At 47.2% G+C, this 17,622-nt stretch overlaps 1 protein-coding gene across 9 annotated transcripts in view; it reads left to right on the plus strand.

Annotated features, from left to right (window-relative positions):
- ARHGEF10 (Rho guanine nucleotide exchange factor 10) overlaps positions 1 to 17,622 on the plus strand; it is a 159,794-nt gene that overhangs the window by 86,352 nt on the left and 55,820 nt on the right. For all 9 annotated transcript variants that reach the window (XM_034965566.3, XM_055107279.2, XM_063606632.1 and 6 more), the window contains 3 exons: positions 3,993 to 4,163; positions 6,283 to 6,428; positions 10,031 to 10,206. In XM_034965566.3, coding sequence (XP_034821457.1) covers positions 3,993 to 4,163; positions 6,283 to 6,428; positions 10,031 to 10,206 — 493 coding nt within the window. The remainder of the gene's footprint in view (positions 1 to 3,992; positions 4,164 to 6,282; positions 6,429 to 10,030; positions 10,207 to 17,622) is intronic.

A 17,622-nucleotide genomic window follows, 5' to 3' on the forward strand; every position in this document is an offset into this window, starting at 1 on the left:
TATTTCAAAGGAGAGTCTATGCTGGTTTCTGCCTGTGTTGATTTTTCAATGATTGCTCAGCTTGCTTTTTCTAATTAAATCAGAGGACTTTGCTTGGCCTGCCTGCTTATTAGAGCCGATTAAAGATGAACTGGTGGAGTCATCGCCAGAAATGAACTGGCGCCTGGGAAATAGTGTGAAGTCCCCTTCCATTGAGGTTTTTATTTTTATTTTTGACCAACCAAATCCATGGCACATTCTTTTTAAATAAATGTAGTCATCAAAGTATGAAAAAGCATACATACTAAAATATCAACATGGGCTCTTTCCATGGTTAGGTTGATGGGTCATGTTAATTTTATCCTCTTGCTTTTATTTTTAACAATGTATAGTTTGCCTGTATTACAGCATTAATAACAAAAGCTGTTTTTTCCCAAGATCAAAACATTCAAAGTGTGTTTTATTTCTTTAGCTGACAAATATGTACTGAGTTCTAATACGTGCGAGACGCTGTTGGCTTCCGGCAAGCAGCCGCAGACGTGATGAATGAGCTTCCTCGTGTGAGGGAGTCCGGCGCTTGGGAGGAAGGGGGTCAGGCCGCCTGTTAGACATTAGTTATTCAGCCACAGCTGGGAGAGTGTCACCAGGCTGTGAACCATACGGGCGGGTGAACCAGCCCACATGCCCTGTGTTTAGCGATGCGCCAGTGAGTCCCTGGGTCGTTCTTGGTCGCCAGGGACGACAGCAAGTGCTGACTGTGTTGTGAGGTCACACACGTTGTTGGCTTTCTATGATTTATCAGAATACTTTTTAAAATTTCTTTAATTTATTAAATTTGGATATAATTTTCAAACAAGCTTGTTAGGTTTTGGTTAAATGTAAGTAAGTAACTACAAGTAAGTAAGTAAGTAACTATTTTTGCCTAGGTTTTTTCCGAAATACATTCTTTTAGACAGAAGGGGTGGGCGGGCTGCTGGAAACGGAACAGGACAGAGAACCGCAGGGAAAAGCCTCTACCGGGATTTTGAGGAGCCCGAGCAGCTCCCACGTTTCCATCCACCTTCAGCCGTCCTGGGGAGGTCGTTGTCCCTTTTTTATGCGCTAGGAAACTGAGTTACGCTCTAGGAAACTGAGGTTTAGGGAAGCTGATGATTCTCCCATGGTGACACAGCCCGATAGATGTGCTGGGATTCTAACACAGTTGTCCAGCCACAAATCTAGTACACTGTCCACACCCCAAAAGGATGCCAGCCAGGACTTTGGGAAAAGCAGCAGATGGAACACTGCAGACATGCGCTGTCGGACGGGCACGGCCTGCCCGTTACACACTGCGCCGTTTACAAATCTGTTCTTGTGAGAATTTTGTACGCTCTTTTCTTTTTTGAAAACATACCTCTAAATACTTAAGTTCTCTGAGGAAGAACATTCTTAAACTCAGAATTCCAGTTATGTAATAAACTCAAGAACTTGGGTGTCAAAAGACTTGCATTTAGAAAGATTCAGTGTGCTCTTCCAGATCGTCACCAGCAGAGTTACGTAGGTCAGTTTGCACACAGCTCTCCCCGTCCTCCTCCCTCCTTGCCTCGAGAGACCCTCCTTAGAATTTCCCACACAGGGTCTGTTGCCCCTGAAGGAGAAAATGGTTTTTGCCTTGATCTGACAAAACAAACTGCAGATCCTAGATGTGCCGAGCAGTTTCCCTCAGGGACACTTTTTGCCCACATTTGATGAAACGCTGGCGCATCCTAGAGTGTTCTCGGAGGGGAGCAGGGTGGGTCCATGTACTTTGGAAGAGGCACAGTTGGAAACAAGGCGGTGTCTGTGTCTGGAGTCATTATGTGGATGTGCCTGAGGGGCCCTACCTCAGGTGTGGGTACTCAGGGCACCTGGGATTGGGCGAGGAGACAGGCTGCAGAGAGTCAGCAGGTACAAGCACATACCCTCCCTACTGCCTCGTGCTGTGGTCCGTGTGCTGAGTGTAGGTGGATGGGGAGACAGTGTGGAGAGGCCTGGACACCCTCTGTCCCCTTCCTCCCAGTGACTCTCCTGGTCTCTGCTCTCCTGTCTTGCCTGCATTTTTCCTGGTTAGTGCTCCCAGATGTTCTTTCTAAGACAGGTGCTGTGAAGCCACAGCTGTCCCCTGGCTCAGGCAGTGAAGCCGGCTCACCCTGGCTATGCTGGTACTGTCAGTTTCTCCCATGGATCCAGAAACATCCATTGGCCCTGTGACATTTGTCTTACTTTATCCCAGCTACCTATTTCTCTCGGTTGTTTTGCAAAGATAAGTAACAATTTCTGGTAATAACAGCAGCGAGAAACTTCACTTTTCTCCTTCCCTGGGCCTCCTTGGGTGGCTGCCAGCCCGGCGGATGCCCCCGGCTGTGCTCAGTGGCCCCATGGCATGTCGGACTCCACCCTGTGCTGGCTGCTGTCTCCATCGCACGCCTAGTCCCCGGTGCCACCACCAGTGTGTGGGTTTGGTGCAGAACTAGTGTTAAGATTGTTCTTTTTTGCCTTGATAGAATTCATTGTGACTCATAGGAAAACAAATGTATAGAATAGTTTATATTCATTACAAACTGGAAACATTTGATCATTTGTGCAGTGTCCTTTCCAGATTTTAAAAAAAGGTTTAAAAAGATAAGCACACTGTTGAATTCCATGACTGCTAATATTCCTATAAACATGTCAAAGTTGGTAGGCAAGACGCAGAACCACATTTTTTTTTTCTCACTCTAAGTTCTGGGATATGTGTGCAGAATGTGCAGGTTTGTTCCATAGGTATACCTGTGCCATGGTGGGCTGCTGCACCTAGCAACCCGTCATCTAGGTTTTAAGCCCCGCGTGCGTTAGGTATTTGTCTTAATGCTCTCCCTCCCCTCACCCCCCGCCCCGCGAGAGGCCCCGGTGTGTAATGCGCCCCTCCCTGTGTCCATGTGATCTCATTGCAGAACCATATTTAATTCTGAGAAAGAGTGTTTCAAGTTCACGTTTGCCCCTTCAGCAAACGTCAGCATGTCGAATGTGAACGAAAGCTGGGAAACAAAAGGCCCTGCATAAAACCAAGGTGACAGAAATGTCCTTTTGTTGCTGCCTGTTAACATTTATCCTGTGATTGGCAGCAGTGCGTCATTTTTTGCTGGCCGTTGTTGTTGATTTGTGCCACATACCCTCCCTTTGACCTCCTCGTGCTTGTCTGAAACCTTAACTGGGAGAAGAGGTAGCTCAACTCCCTTTTTTTAAAGACTAGTTTTTAAGAGAAATTTTAGGGTCGCAGCAAAATTGAGCAGAAAGTACAGAGGTTTCCCATCTACCCCTCCCCTAACATGCACAGCCCCCTCCCCCCACATCTCCACCAGAGTGCATTTGTGACAACCAGGAGCCTGCGTGGCCACGCAGCCACTGCCCAGCGGCCACAGTCGCAGGAGGGCGTACCCTTGTGCTTTGCATTCGGTGGGTTTGGATGAACGTTTAGTGACATGGACCCACCATGATAGTGTCATGCATCTTTGCTGCCCTAAAATCAGGTTCCTTTGTCAGTGTGAGAGAGACTCGATCCTGCCGTGTGAGTTGATGCCATGGGTGCAGTATTCGGCACCACAGAACTCCTGCACATTGGAAACTGGGAGACTGGTGTTTTGAAGAAAGTAGCTGGACCCATCTGTGCATGGGTTCATCTGTCTGACTCAACTTGAGAAGGACAGTCTATCATCATCTTGAGCATCGTTCCAAGTGCACAGTATTTCTGAGATTGTGATATGTTCATATTTAGCGTGTCCTTTATTGTACAGTGCTATTTTTTCAATTTTGTTTTTGCAAAGGAAGCTGTTCAGATGTTCAGCCAAGTTGTGACTCACTCAGCTCATCATCCCTTCCCAAGAACTGACTTTATTTTTCCCCAGGATGACAGATGCCACTGCCTCCTTTCCATTGTCAGCTGGCGGGTGACGCGACTGTTGTTGCACTGGGAGTGTCCACGTGGTAACTGCCCACCTCTCCCCTGTTGCTTGTAGGACATGCTGAAGAACACCTCCAAAGGCCACCCCGACAGGCTGCCTCTTCAGATGGCCCTGACAGAGCTTGAAACACTAGCAGAGAAGTTAAATGAAAGAAAGAGAGATGCTGATCAACGCTGTGAAGTGAAGCAAATAGCCAAAGCCATAAACGAAAGATACCTGAACAAGGTTGAGAGAGGTTTTCTTCAACTCTATTCCAAAATTATTTTTGCTTTGTGCTAATAAGCTGTCGTTGTCCAGCAATACTAATCTTTTGGATCGTTTGGAGTAATTCCCTTCGCCCAGAGTTCTTAACCGGGGTGGATGGAGGCCTTCGGGAGAGTCACACCAATGTGGAAATTGTATGTAAAACCTTAACAGCCTGTCTGCATTTTCTTAGGAAAGAGATTCATACATTCATTAGACCCTCAAATGGATCCAGGACCTCCCAAGGGGTGAAGAGCAACTCCTTTAGCTTAATTTTCCTTTCAAAATAACTGTATTTAATTTCAGATAGTAATAGTTAAAGCTGAAAATATTTACAGGCTAGGCACAGTGGCTCACACCTGTAAGCCCAGCACTTTTGGAGGCTGAGGTGGGAAGATCGCTGGAACCCAGGAGTTCGAGACCAGCCTGGGCGTGATAGTGAGAACCCATATCTAAAAAAAGAAAAAAAAATTTAGCTGGGTACAGTGGCATGCACCTATATAGTCTGAGCTACGTGGGAGGCTGAGGCCAGAGGATTGCTTGAGCCTGGGAGGTCCAGGCTGTGGTGAGCTGTTACTGAGCTGCTGCACTCTAGCCTGGGTGATGGAGCAAAACCCTGTTTCAAAAAAAAAAAAAAAAAAATTCACAAACATTTTTTGTCTTCACCTATGCATGGGCTAAGCTGCATTGAGCGTGAAAAGAGATGCAGTACCCAGAGGGCGGCAGTTCATTTGCCAGGCTACATTTCAGCTTGATGCTTACATAACTACTTGTCTGCAGCAGTACTCTGAATTTATGTGGGCTTTCCCGTATTCATTGAAGGCCCTGGCTCACAGGGAGATGGTAATTTGTATGAACTGTGTTAAGTTATTGCATTTAATATTCATTATTGCTAAAAATCATTATTGTTACAAATCATTGTTTTGTCATTAGGAGTAGTTTCTTACGTTACAATGACATTCAGTAATTTAACTGTGCGAACTTTATGGTAATACACTTTAAGCCACATATTTTCCCCATTTCTCCAAGTGGTTTATGTAGGAACGTTTATAAGCAGCAAATTGTATTCAGTTATATTCTTGACATGGTTGATGTTATTTAAAATCATGCTCCCTGTGGCACTTGAACCTCCGAATACACATGGGGCATGGAGCAAGCCCAGAGGCCCAGGAAGAGGGGATGATGCTTCGCACTGAATGTCACCCACATGCCTCATCGTTCCCGTGCGCTTGGCAAGGACAGTCAGGGAGGCGGGTGTCTCGCTGGTTGCTCAGAGCTGGGCAGCAGCGTAGATTTAGAATCAAAAGACAGCACAGACCACCGGGGCTGAGGACTCTGTTTTTCTTGTGGGCTGAGTTGTTATAAGTATTGGCCAGGTGCAGTGGCTCACGCCTGTAATCCCAGCTCTTTGGGAGGCTGAGGTGGGTGGATCACGTGAGGTCAGGAGTTCCGGACCAGCCTAACCAACATGACAAAACCCCGTCTCTACTAAAAATACAAAAAGAAACAAATTAGCTGGGTGTGGTGGCGCACACCTGTGGTCCCAGCTACTCGAGAGGCTGAGGCACGAGAATCAATTGAACCCAGGAGGTGGAGGTTGCAGTGAGTTGAGATTGTGCCGCTGCACTCCAGCCTGGGTAACAGAGCGAGGCTTGGTCTCAGAACAAACAAACAAAAAAGGTAGTATGACTTCTACATCGCATACCATTGTCTTGGTTCATACAAAGCGTCTTTCTGAAGAACTGATGGTTTTGGTTTGGCTCAGTGAAGTAAAATATGGCCTACCTTAAGAAGTTAAGATAGTCATTTAACTATGCTTAATTAGGTTTACTTGGGGAACAGTAAAATTACAAAACAATTCCTTCCATTCCTCACCATTCCTGGTTAATGTAGTGTTTAAATCGCGGGAGGGCCAACTGCGGTGAAAGTCTGCGAGGAAGGAGACGGATGTTCAGCGCAGTCACGGGGAACATAGGAATGATTTCCGTAAAGCGCTCAGTTTGGAAAAGTCACCCTCAGACTCCATACCAGACTTTTCCTCATCTTTTTCTTTTCCGGGTAAACTCAACTGTGGTCCCTGCGCTGTGTTTTGAATGTGCAGCTTCTCAGCAGTGGAAGCCGATACCTCATTCGATCAGATGATATGATAGAAACAGTTTACAACGACAGAGGAGAGATTGTTAAAACCAAAGAACGCCGAGTCTTCATGTTAAATGATGTGTTAATGTGTGCCACCGTCAGCTCACGGTAAGTGCATTCAATTCTCTATAGTAGTCCTACCATCATCACATGTTACCTTTGCCTAAGGGCACATGAATGACTTTGTTAATTCTGTCACTCAGACTGAACTGGTCTTTTGTGCCAAAGCTCTGTCCTGTGACTAAGGGAACCCTTATAATAAGCAAGCTTATTTTTAAATAGATTCAGTGTAAGTCACCAAGTCACTGTTAGTAGAAGTACGTAGAGGTTTATATACTCTTTAAACGGGGCTGATGGCGGAACTAGAAACTCAATTGAATTTCTTCATAACCCTCCTAAATCAAGAGTTTTTTTTCTTATGGTTTAAATTCTCTCTTTACCTGCTTCTCTATAAATATATTTTTGATAAATGTTTAAATATAATAAAGTTGGGTATATTCATATTTATTGTAAACCAAGAAAATGAGTTATTTTCACTTAAAATAGTTTTACATCAGAATCGTTCTCCAACGCGTGGAATATTGTAGTGAGATGAGGATATGTGAGAAACTAAAAGGTCTTCAAATATAGGTAGATGATAAGGGAACTGATATAAAGTGAACTATAACACTCCTGGTGCTGTAGAAAATAATGCGAGCAAACGTGGTGCCAATTCCTCATGTCTTGCAAGAGTCAAGTGTTGAATCTTCCAGAGTTTTGAGAGCCAGTTGATAAACATTTGGTAGCTTGAAGTCATCCACACGGGAACATTTACACCATGGAATTTGCCCAACACGATGTGTCAGGAGCCTGTCCTCCCAGTGAGAGCCAGCTGTTAAACATTTGCCAGCACACGACTAAACATGCCCTATTTTTCATGCCCGTCACCCCCATTTTCCAGCGGCCAGATATATCTGCCTGCCCTCCTCACCTTGCCTTAGAGACCCAGGCAGCTAGGGTGTGCAGGTCAGCGCTCAGGAGTCGGACTCCTTAGGGTGAACTCCAGATCCACCTTCTCTGAACTCTGAAAATTACCCGCTCTGACTTTGCCTCGGACTCCTCATCCGTGCAATAGGGTTGATCATAAAAATAATGAGGCCAGTGGTACGCTCTTGTGGGTCTCTTCAGGGATCAAGGCGAGAACGTTCATAAAGCTGCTGCAGGGCACCTGGCACACGGCACTGCCTGCGAGGGACAGGTTTTCATTGTTGCTTTTCATCATCGTCACTTACTTTGTGGCAGCTACAAAATAAATCCAAAAAATATATGAGTCTTTAATGATACTCCTTCTTGTAAGAGAAAGAACCCTGTTCATTTGACTCATACCCCATGGCTTGGCCTTCACTGTGGACGCCTGGCGACAGCCGCAGGCCACCTGCCTTCTGTGTGCAGAAGCGAAGCCCACTGCACCCTGCGTTGGAAAGGAGCTGACGGAGTGAGGCCGTGGGAGGTCGCAGCTGGAGAACTCCAGGTGTGGGCCGCTCTAGAGGATGCTTAGAATTGCGAGGATGCAGAGTAAGGTGTCTCCACCCCTGTTTCCCTGGTGTTACGAGGTGCTTCCCACAGTGTGGAGACTAATGGTGTTTATCACTTAACAGTATGGCTTCCAAGTTTAACTGTCCCAGAACCCCCCTCTCCATGTAACACCTGGAAAGTTAGTTTTCAGTGAAGTGGCCCCAGTGTGGCTGAATCCACCCAGCTCCTCACCTGCAAGTTGGCCCACACGATGTGTCAAGTTGGGGACATTAATGCTTGTTCCACCTGCCCTGAGAGACAAGATCATAGAAGTGAAATGACCTTGTAAACAGCAAAGTCCTAAGCAAATATAATGGTCCTTGTTGAGTCTTTTCCGCACTCATCATTGATGTTTGTCTGATGCTGACTGCTGCTCCAGAACCCCTCAGGCTGCTGTTGGGGAGCGCCAGGACACACTTGACTCTTGGGCAGTTTTAAGTAGGTTTAAAATTCTCCCGCTGCCAGATGTGGTGTACTTTAAAGATGAATTAAAATGGATACTTTAGAAGTAACTCAGCTGTGCTTACTGCTAGAGGATTCCTTAAAATAACGCCCCTGCCTTTCCCACGATGCCAGGGCTTGAATTTCTTTTTTTGCGAAGTGCAGTGGTGAGTCGCAATTCCTTTCCCATGGACATGTTGTCAGTGTGAGATTTTCAGCGACAGTGCCCGAAGGTGATGAGATGAGAATGCATTTTGGTTCAAATAGCTCCCAAGGACCCCTTGGTCGGCCCTGTGAACATTAAGATTCTAAACCTCCTCTGTAGGGATGGAGATTTTTACATTCAAAGAGGAGGAATCGGAATTTTGGTAAGAACTCGTGGGCATTTCTGTTTTTCTAAATTGGAGGCACAGTCCAATTCACGGAACACAACCCATCTTTCCTCTTACTGTGTCTGAATTGTTCTTCCTCCTTTCCCTTCCTGTATGGACTGGATGTCCTCATGGAGGGCAGAGTGCTCTGGTGTAAGAGGGAACTGGAGGGCTTGGGTGCAGACGGGCTCCCAGCCAGTCAGGTGCTCAGTCCAATGCATAGCACCCAGCATTTTGGTTATTCCTACCCACACTTTGATTTTTTTTTTTTTTTTTTTTTTTTTTTTTTTTGAGACAGAGTCTCGCTCTGTCACCCAGGCTGGAGTGCTGTGGCTCGATCGTGGCTCGATCTCGGCTCACTGCAAGCTCTGCCTCCCGGGTTCACGCCATTCTCCTGCCTCAGCCTCCCAAGTAGCTGGCACTACAGGCGCCCGCCACCATGCCCGGCTAATTTTTTGTATTTTTAGTAGAGACGGGGTTTCACCGTGTTAGCCAGGATGGTCTCAATCTCCTGACCTTGTGATCTGCCCGCCTTGGCCTCCCAAAGTGCTGGGATTACAGGCGTGAGCCACCGCGCCGGCCCACACTTTGATTTTTAACAGCAGTATCTTGAAGAAAAGCAAAACGTGATGATCACTAAGTGAGAATAATGGTTGATTCTGGAGGGTGGGATTTCCTGGGGCTGCGGGGATGCTGGCGATGTCACAGCCTTGGCCTTGGTGTCAGCTACACAGATGTTGACGCAGGCCGTTTCCACTAGACTGTACATATGTGTTTTGTGTTTCTTCACGTATATGTTCTATTTATGATAAAAGAAGAAAATAATCTGTATAAGTCATAGGGTTTTTTTCTGTTCAATTTCTGTATACTTGATAAATATTTTAGTCATGGAGTGTAATGGTATGATTTGATTCTATTAAAGTGGTTACAGTGTAGCCATAAAAGAGTAAAGCAGCAATTTGAGAATTAACTCTTATAAAACCACCAGAGAATATCTCTATCCACATAGGAGACTTTTCCTGGTAATCGAGCACCTTTGCTCAGAGTCATCAGCAAGCACCGAGCTGCTTCCTGTTAAGCCTTTACGGAAAACCTCGGAGCTTCCGAGAGATCCGTCCCCTCTGCGGTTCTTCCCTGCACTCTCTCTCATCCACTTCGAGGCCTCTTTATGGCAGCGAGTGGGGACTCTGTAAGAAAGTCAGAAGCACAATTACTATTGTGAGAAAGTCTGAAGAGTTACAATTCAGCAATGGAAAGTTTCTCACTTGAACATCTGAGGGACGAACATTACCATAACGTGTTCATGTAATTATTTGTAAAACAAGGATCTTTTGGTCGTTTCAGCCCCTCTCATGACAGCCGTGTGATGAGCAGCCAGAGGTACTTGCTGAAGTGGAGCGTTCCACTGGGACACGTGGACGCCATCGAGTATGGCAGCAGCCCAGGCACGGGCGAGCACAGCAGGCACCTTGCCATTCACCCGCCGGAGAGCCTGGCCGTGGTTGCTAACGCGAAACCAAGTAAGTGATGCTTTCTCTTACGTTCGTGCCGTGGGGCCAGCGTAACTCTCACGTTCATGCTAGCCGTGGGGCCAGCGTAAGCTCCGCCATCAGCAGGTTCAGGGTTTAACAAGGTAAATCTGACGCTTTCTCTCAGGATCGTGCTAGCCGTGGGGCCAGTGTAAACTCCAACGTCAGCAGGCTCAGGGTTTAACATGGTAAACCTGATGCTTTCTCTCACGTTCTTGCTAGCCGTGGGGCCAGTATAAACTCCGACATCAGCAGGCTCAGGGTTTAACATGGCAAGTCTGCAGAGGTGATCCAGTCTCTAGAATCTGTATGCTGTCTGACTAACATGGCCAAGTCGGCTGCTCATCACTGACTTGTCCCACGTGCAGCTGGGGCTCCTTCGGGTTCGGGCCGTGCACCTGGCCAGTCAGAAGTGGATTCCGTTTTCCCAGTCCAGTGAGCTCAGTTTTGCGTTTCCAGTTAACCAGATCAGGACTTTAGTGCTGGTCTCTTGAGTGTGTGGAGCTGGCGTGCAGGAAGTCATAGAGCTTGAGGCGGTGGTGGTTCCAGCTCGGCTCTTTGCTCACCTGCTCGCACTGCCGGGCAGCGTTGTGATGTCTTTACTCAGTTTCCCCATGGAGGCAGTGCTTGTCCATGAACTTCCCAAGGTGAAATGAGAGGAGTCAGAATGCTTTGGCAATGTCTTAGCATTGCACATGATTTATGATTATTATTACCTAACATTGTTCAGACTGCAGATTTTAATCTTAGTGTAAAAATCATTACCTTCTCTTCATTATTAAAAAAAATTCCAAAGAACGACTGGCTAAGTTTTATTCACTTTTTGGGCTGTACCCCTGAATTGTAGAACAATTTAAAAAACACGACGCATGGGAACTTTCAGTTAACCTTTCATAGGTTAAATATGCATGAATTTTTCGGATTATTTTGTTTCTGACATGTTCGGAAGCAAGGAAACCACTTGAGAACGTTTAACCTTTTCTGATTGAATTTGCATGTTCACCTGGATTTGCAGAACATGATGATGTAAGGAGTATTAGGTCTAATTCGCTTTGGGACTGCTTTTATTTTTCTCATTCCCCTGATGTTAATAGTCATTCCGTTTGGTAATCTGCCTAGTAGGCTAATTCGTCAAGCATATTATTACAATTTGTAATCTCTTAAATTTCTGACTCTTAAATCCTCGTCCTATTTAAAGTGGTATGCGTCTGTATCAAACCCTCTCCACAAATAACTGAAGTACCAAAACCCAGATTTCCCAAAAGAGCTGTTCTAGGGGGTGGTATGGAGAGCGAGAGGGAGGAGCCGGGAGAGAGGGGACATGGGGACAGAGAAACGATTTCTGACATGATTCATTAACATTTTATTCAAGAGCAAATTGGATGCCTTGTTAAAGATTTTTTAAAATCCCTTTAAATTATTTGGAAACATTGATTGGCAATCAAATTTATGTTGTGGTTTTGTGAACAAAAACACCTTTATGTATTTTATAATGCTAGCACTCTTAGAATTTACTCATAATTAAGATGGCCTTACTGTATTTAAATAGCTAAAGGTATTTAAATAGCTAAAGGTGACTTTGATCCATAAAATAGTATGTATTCCATGCAATGTTATATTTTCTTATTCATCTTTTTATTTATGAGTTATCCAGTTTTCCATGGGACATCTTTTTGCCCAATGCCTTAAACAGAGAGCTTAAATGATAAACTTGTTTTGCCATCAATAGTGTTTTATTCTTCTAGATTAAAAAAAAATCTTTTAAAACAAATTATTTAAAATGTGCTAATTCTGTGTGTGTCTGAAGATAGAACTCAAGTCAGAATTCTTTGGGGCTTTTTTCCAGCATCAGGTAAGAGCATGGTGCTGTCTTGCATTTACAGAGAAGGTGTAAGTGGGCACCGTGCTTGGTGCTGGGACTGGCAGGGCTTCTATCCCGACACGTCTGGATTCATCCAGGGTGGACCGACAGTCTCTTGTTAGCATTGATCTTGAGTGGGTCTATGTGTTATCACATCCATCATGTGGATCCCATGAGTGCCACGCTGCAGCCGGTGAATGACGTCCCTTCACTCTGCTCATCTCAGCTCACTCCTTACCGTTTATGCTGACAAAACCCAGGTACATCCGTGAACCACATCTCCATGGGGCTGCCTCTAATACCTCCCTCAGAGTTTTCATCAAATGACTTCAAATTCACTCTCAGTGTTTGTTTCTTGTGGTTCTCTTGGTTTGTCACTTCTAAATTATATCGAGAAGCTAAGTCAGAAATTCTCATTCTCAGTCGATAGTCAGAGGACTTGTGCTGCTTGAATGACTGTTCTAAAATTCAGTGTTGGAAACGTTGGTGTGTTACTTGATATTGACAGAGTGTAGGCAGCACTGCCCAGCAACCTCTGCTTGCAGAGCGGGCAGCGTGGTAACCACCTGAGACCAGTGAGCAGCTGCAGCAGGGAGCTCCCTGTCCCTGCAAAAGCGCCGTGTCGATTGTGTGTTTGCCGTGTGGTGTTAGACTCAGCAGGAAGCTCGCTGTCCCCGCAGAAGCGCCATGTGGATTGCGCGTTTGCCGTGCGGTGTTAGATTCAGCAGGAAGCTTGCCGTCCCTGCAAAGGCGCTGTGTGGATTGTGCATTTGCTGTGTGGTGTTAGACTCAGTAGGGAGCTCGCCGTCCCTGCAAAAGTGCTGTGTGGATTGTGCGTTTGCCGTGTGGTGTTAGACTCAGTAGGAAGCTCGCCGTCCCTGCAAAGGCACTGTGTGGATTGTGCGTTTGCCGTGTGGTGTTAGACTCAGTAGGAAGCTCGCCGTCCCTGCAAAAGTGCTGTGTGGATTGTGCGTTTGCCGTGTGGTGTTAGACTCAGTAGGGAGCTCGCCGTCCCTGCAAAAGTGCTGTGTGGATCGTGTGGGTTGAGTGTTTGCCATGCGGTGTTAGACTCAGTAGGGAGCTCCCCATCCCTGCAAAAGCACCGTGTGGATTGTGGGTTTGCTCTGCAGTGTTCAACTCAGCAGAGAGCTCCCGTCCCTGCAAAGGCGCCATATGTATTGTGCTTTGCTGTTCAGTGTTCGACTTAGCAGAGAGCTCGCCGTCCCCGCAAAAGCGCTGTGTGGATTGTGAGTTTGCTCTGCGATGTTAGATTCAGCAGGGAGCTCCCTGTCCCTGCAAAAGCGCCATGTGGATCGCGGGTTTGCTCTGCGGTGTTCGACACCCGGAGTTATGATGTGACACTTTCCTCTCTTGCAGAGGCTGCAAGCTGGTGACCATGGGTCCCCTGGTCAATGGATTGGTTTAAGCTCCCAAACTCCCTGATGCTGTTTTGAAAAATGTCGTGTCCTCTGTGGATCCATGGATTGGTTTAAGCTCGCAAACTCCCTGATGCTATTTTGAAAAATGTTGTGTAGTTTTCTGGGGTGATTTTAAAGGTTTTGCCAGCCTCCCCGATTGCGACTGGTGGCGGGGAGGAGGAAGATCAAGCGTGAGCCATCAGTTGCTCTGGCCTGGTGCAGCATCTTTGTTGGTGCACTCCACCCGGCCGCTGTTCCTTCTCACTTTGCGCTCCATCCTGTCTGGCAGGTGGATTTATGAGAAAGTAATGTTCGCTGTTGCCATTCTGTGGGGGGGTTTCTTCATGCAGGATCTTTATAACCTCAATTCATTTCCAGCAAATGGACTGTCAAGCGCTCCTAGTTCTCGAGGTCTGGTGCTAAGTAGGAGTTGTGGGGGTGGGTGGGGAGGTGTCGCATAGCCCCACTGTTGGGAGCCTTTAGAACGGGAGGAGAGGTGAGATCAGTTGCTCTAGCCGGGCTCTGGCCTTCAAGGGTGTTACAGAAGAATGGCCACTGGAGAGCTGTTACCGCCCATCCTTCCCAGGGAGAAGTTCTTCGTGTGTGTGTGTGCACTTTTATTCAACTGGTCTCAAGTCAGTGTACAGGTGAAGTTCTTAAAATGTTTAGAGAAATGTGAGTACAACTTGAATCTACTTGAAAGGAAACACTCCTTCAGATGTGCAAATATTCATCATTTACTTTTGTAAAAATCAGTCACATTACTTTGTAGTTATTTAATCCTTAAAAATGAATGAAGGTAAAAAGCATCTCTGTTCTTCGCTGTAAGGTCAGCTTTTAACGGAACAGGATTGGCCTCTGATGTTTCTGGCTTTGCTTGTTATTGGACCAGCATCTACCTGGTCCAATACCAGCGTCCCGTCCCTGCACTGGCAGCTTGCCTAGAAGGGGCCTTGCAGCTTCCAGAAGGCCGCTGCCTCCCTGTGTGTTCTCAGAACTTTGCAGCAAGAGGGGAAGTCCACTCGGACCGCCCTGCTCTGGCCCATTCCGCTTTCTGTCCCGGAAGCGTGTCCTGAGTGCCAGGAGTGCTTCTGTACGGTTGGGCTGGATATGGCGGTTGGTACAGGAGGATTTGTAACAAGACACAGTCATTATGAACAGGTAGCTGGAGGAGCTGCCAGCAAGCTTGTACCGTGAGGAGGATGGGAGACAGCTCCTGAAACCTCAGGGTCCCTGCTGAGCATAGAGAGGGGAACTTCCAGGCAAACGCGGAAAGGGTCGTGGGTGAGGTCACAGTGTTGAGGGAGCTCCCAGAAAACATAGTACCTCCCCCACAAAATTCACACGGTTTTAAAAAACAAAGCAAAACACTACTAGGAAAGAACCAGCACCAAGGAGGGAGGAAGGCGGGCATGACTTACAGTCTTTAAATAGAAGTGAGCCCGGCCGAAGGAAGCTTGAACAGCTGAATATACACCTGACTGATCCTCCTGAAGTAGAAGGCAGCAAGAGAAGCGGAGCTGTATTTTTAAAACGTGAAACGGTTCCTCATGAGGCTCCCCTGAGCTGCATCCTCCAGGGATGTGTGGCCAAGTGGCTGTTCTGTGGAGGAAGGGAGGGGTCTGAGCAGCGCGTCCAGCCACAGTCCTAAGGGTTCTGGACACAGTGACCGATGTGGGACCCCAGGAGTGAAGGGTTAGCCCCGATTTCTCTCCGTGGCCCCTGCCCGATGCACTGCATGGCCTCGCCTGTAGGCAGGGACAGTGCCTGGTCTCCAACGTGTCCTCTCCAGAGTAAGGTACTTCTGGGCGGGAAGGGTCACCATTCTTGCTCCTTATGCCTGTAAGAGTGAACTTCGTTTTGAAGGTGAGAGGACAGGCGCAGCGGAAGCCCACCATCGCAAAGCTGTCGTGTTTTGAAATACACAGCAGTCGAAATGAAGGAAACAGAACAAAATGCCTCTGTGCTCCATTGCTGTGGGAAGGGCTGCTTCTGCGTCATCTGAACGTTGTACCGTAAAACAGCACGTGTGTGCGTGTGGGAGATGAGGCCAGGACTCGGCGCTGGTTTTCATGTATGGCGTGTGGATTTGCAGGTCTTTCCCAGGACTCAAAAGTGTCATTATAACCCTTGAATGAGTACTGAGAGCAAACACACCACCTGGCCAAAGGTAGCAGGGAGGTTGGCTTTCCACACTGAATACCGTGGACAGTCCGGAAACAGTCTTCAGTAGCTTTCCTGCAATGCGACACTGAGGTCGGCGTGCCTGTGGAATGTGACACCAACAGATGAGCCCCTCACTGGGGGAGCGGATGCAGCTGCTCATTATTGCGGAGCCGGTGACCTCCTGCCACCATTCTCTGTGTCCTGTGCCCCTGTGTGCTCATGCGGCATGTTCAATGCAGATGAACGGCCTCCCTTCGTACAGACAACATCTGTATGCCGAGAAAGGCCTTCGAACATACATAGGGAGTAAAACGACAAAGAGATCTCAGAGAGGATGGGCGCTGACTCCGGATGGAAGGCAGAGCGAAAACAGGGTAGGCGTGCCATGGCTTTTCAGGGATTTTTGATGAAAATGGCATCTGAAGTGAATGGAGCAAAACAGTCACATCACAGATTCTGGGCAGTGGGTAAAAATGTGTCCATGAGTTATTCTCTCTACTTTTCTACATTTAAAGAGTATTTCATACTTTCACAAAATGAGAGCCCATTAAGGAAGCCCAGAGCCAGCCTGGGACTTGGGTTCCTGTTAGAATGGCTGTTCCTAGCCCATCCCCAGGCCCAGCCTCTGTTTGGGGGAGGAAACGGGGGCAGCATGGCAGATGGACGGAAAGTGGGAAAGGGTCTTCCAGCATCACACGTGCTTTTAGGACAGTCCCACAGTGGTGGTGATGCCACATGCGTGGCTCTGTTCTCCATGCAGATGGCTGCCGCCTTCTCCGTCACTGTGTCTGTTTATATCCCCCGTTACCTCAGGGACAGACACTGGTGTGAGTTTTCTGGGTGTTCAGTAACACACCCTTCAAACTCTCTGTCTTTAGGAGCTCAACAGGAGGCAGGGAGAAGTGGTTCCATGCAAAGAGGGATACCCATATTTTCTAAATATGACATGCACACTAGTCTACGTGGTCTGCTGATGCCAAAATACTCATTCCTAACGGCCTGTATAGCTGACCTGTGAACTTAGACGCTGATGCATCCCTGGAGCTATGACTGTCAGTCAAGTTGACATTCCAGAAACCTTCTATTCAGGGTCACGGCCCTGTCCAGGACCTGACAGGCAGCCTCTCAGGAAAGCTATCATAGCTCCTCAGCTATGGGGATGGGCCAGATGAGTGCCATGCCTGTGTGTCACATGCCAGTCATTCCCATAAGTCTCGTGGAGAAGACTCCCTCAGGAAAGTGCAGCTGGCACATGTCCCTAAGTGTGGACGGCCAGCCACGGAAAGGTGCGCACGCAGGAGGGCCTGTGGACGGGGTCCTGTCTCTGTGTCTTCAGTGCAGACGGCCAGCCACGGAAAGGTGCGCACGCAGGAGGGCCTGTGGACGGGGTCCTGTCTCTGTGCCCTAAGTGCAGACGGCCAGCCACGGAAAGGTGCGCACGCAGGAGGGCCTGTGGACGGGGTCCTGTCTCTGTGGGAATCACACACGTGTGTCCTAGTACACATGGACACATACAAGTTAGGTGTTGAACAAATTAATATTATGTTCTGGGTTTTTGAACCCCATGAAGCTATAGGGATGGTTTTACTTCTTGATTACATATCTGGAATTTGAGACATGACATGTATCTTCGTGACAGTGTGATGTTCACATTATAAAATGCTTGGGTTTTGTTAAAACTCTAAAAGCCAAACTGGATTTTAGTCACAGGGGAAAATTCTTATTGTTCTTCTCTGTTCAGTGCTGTGGTTTCAGCTTTGCACCTGGGAGTCTCCTAGGCCTTGCGTTGGGAGGAGCTGCCGTAACGTGTCCAGAACCACATAGGATTTATTTTGCCTGAGTATAGCTAGGATCACTACTGGTTCATAACCAAGATTTTTCTATACTTTCCATGTTAGAAAACTACTTGCTTATAGAGAAATTCAATTTGTGCCTCTTATCAGACTAGGGACTTATATATGA

This window comes from Pan paniscus, chromosome 7, assembly GCF_029289425.2.
Source record: "Pan paniscus chromosome 7, NHGRI_mPanPan1-v2.0_pri, whole genome shotgun sequence".
NCBI lineage: Eukaryota > Metazoa > Chordata > Mammalia > Primates > Hominidae > Pan > Pan paniscus.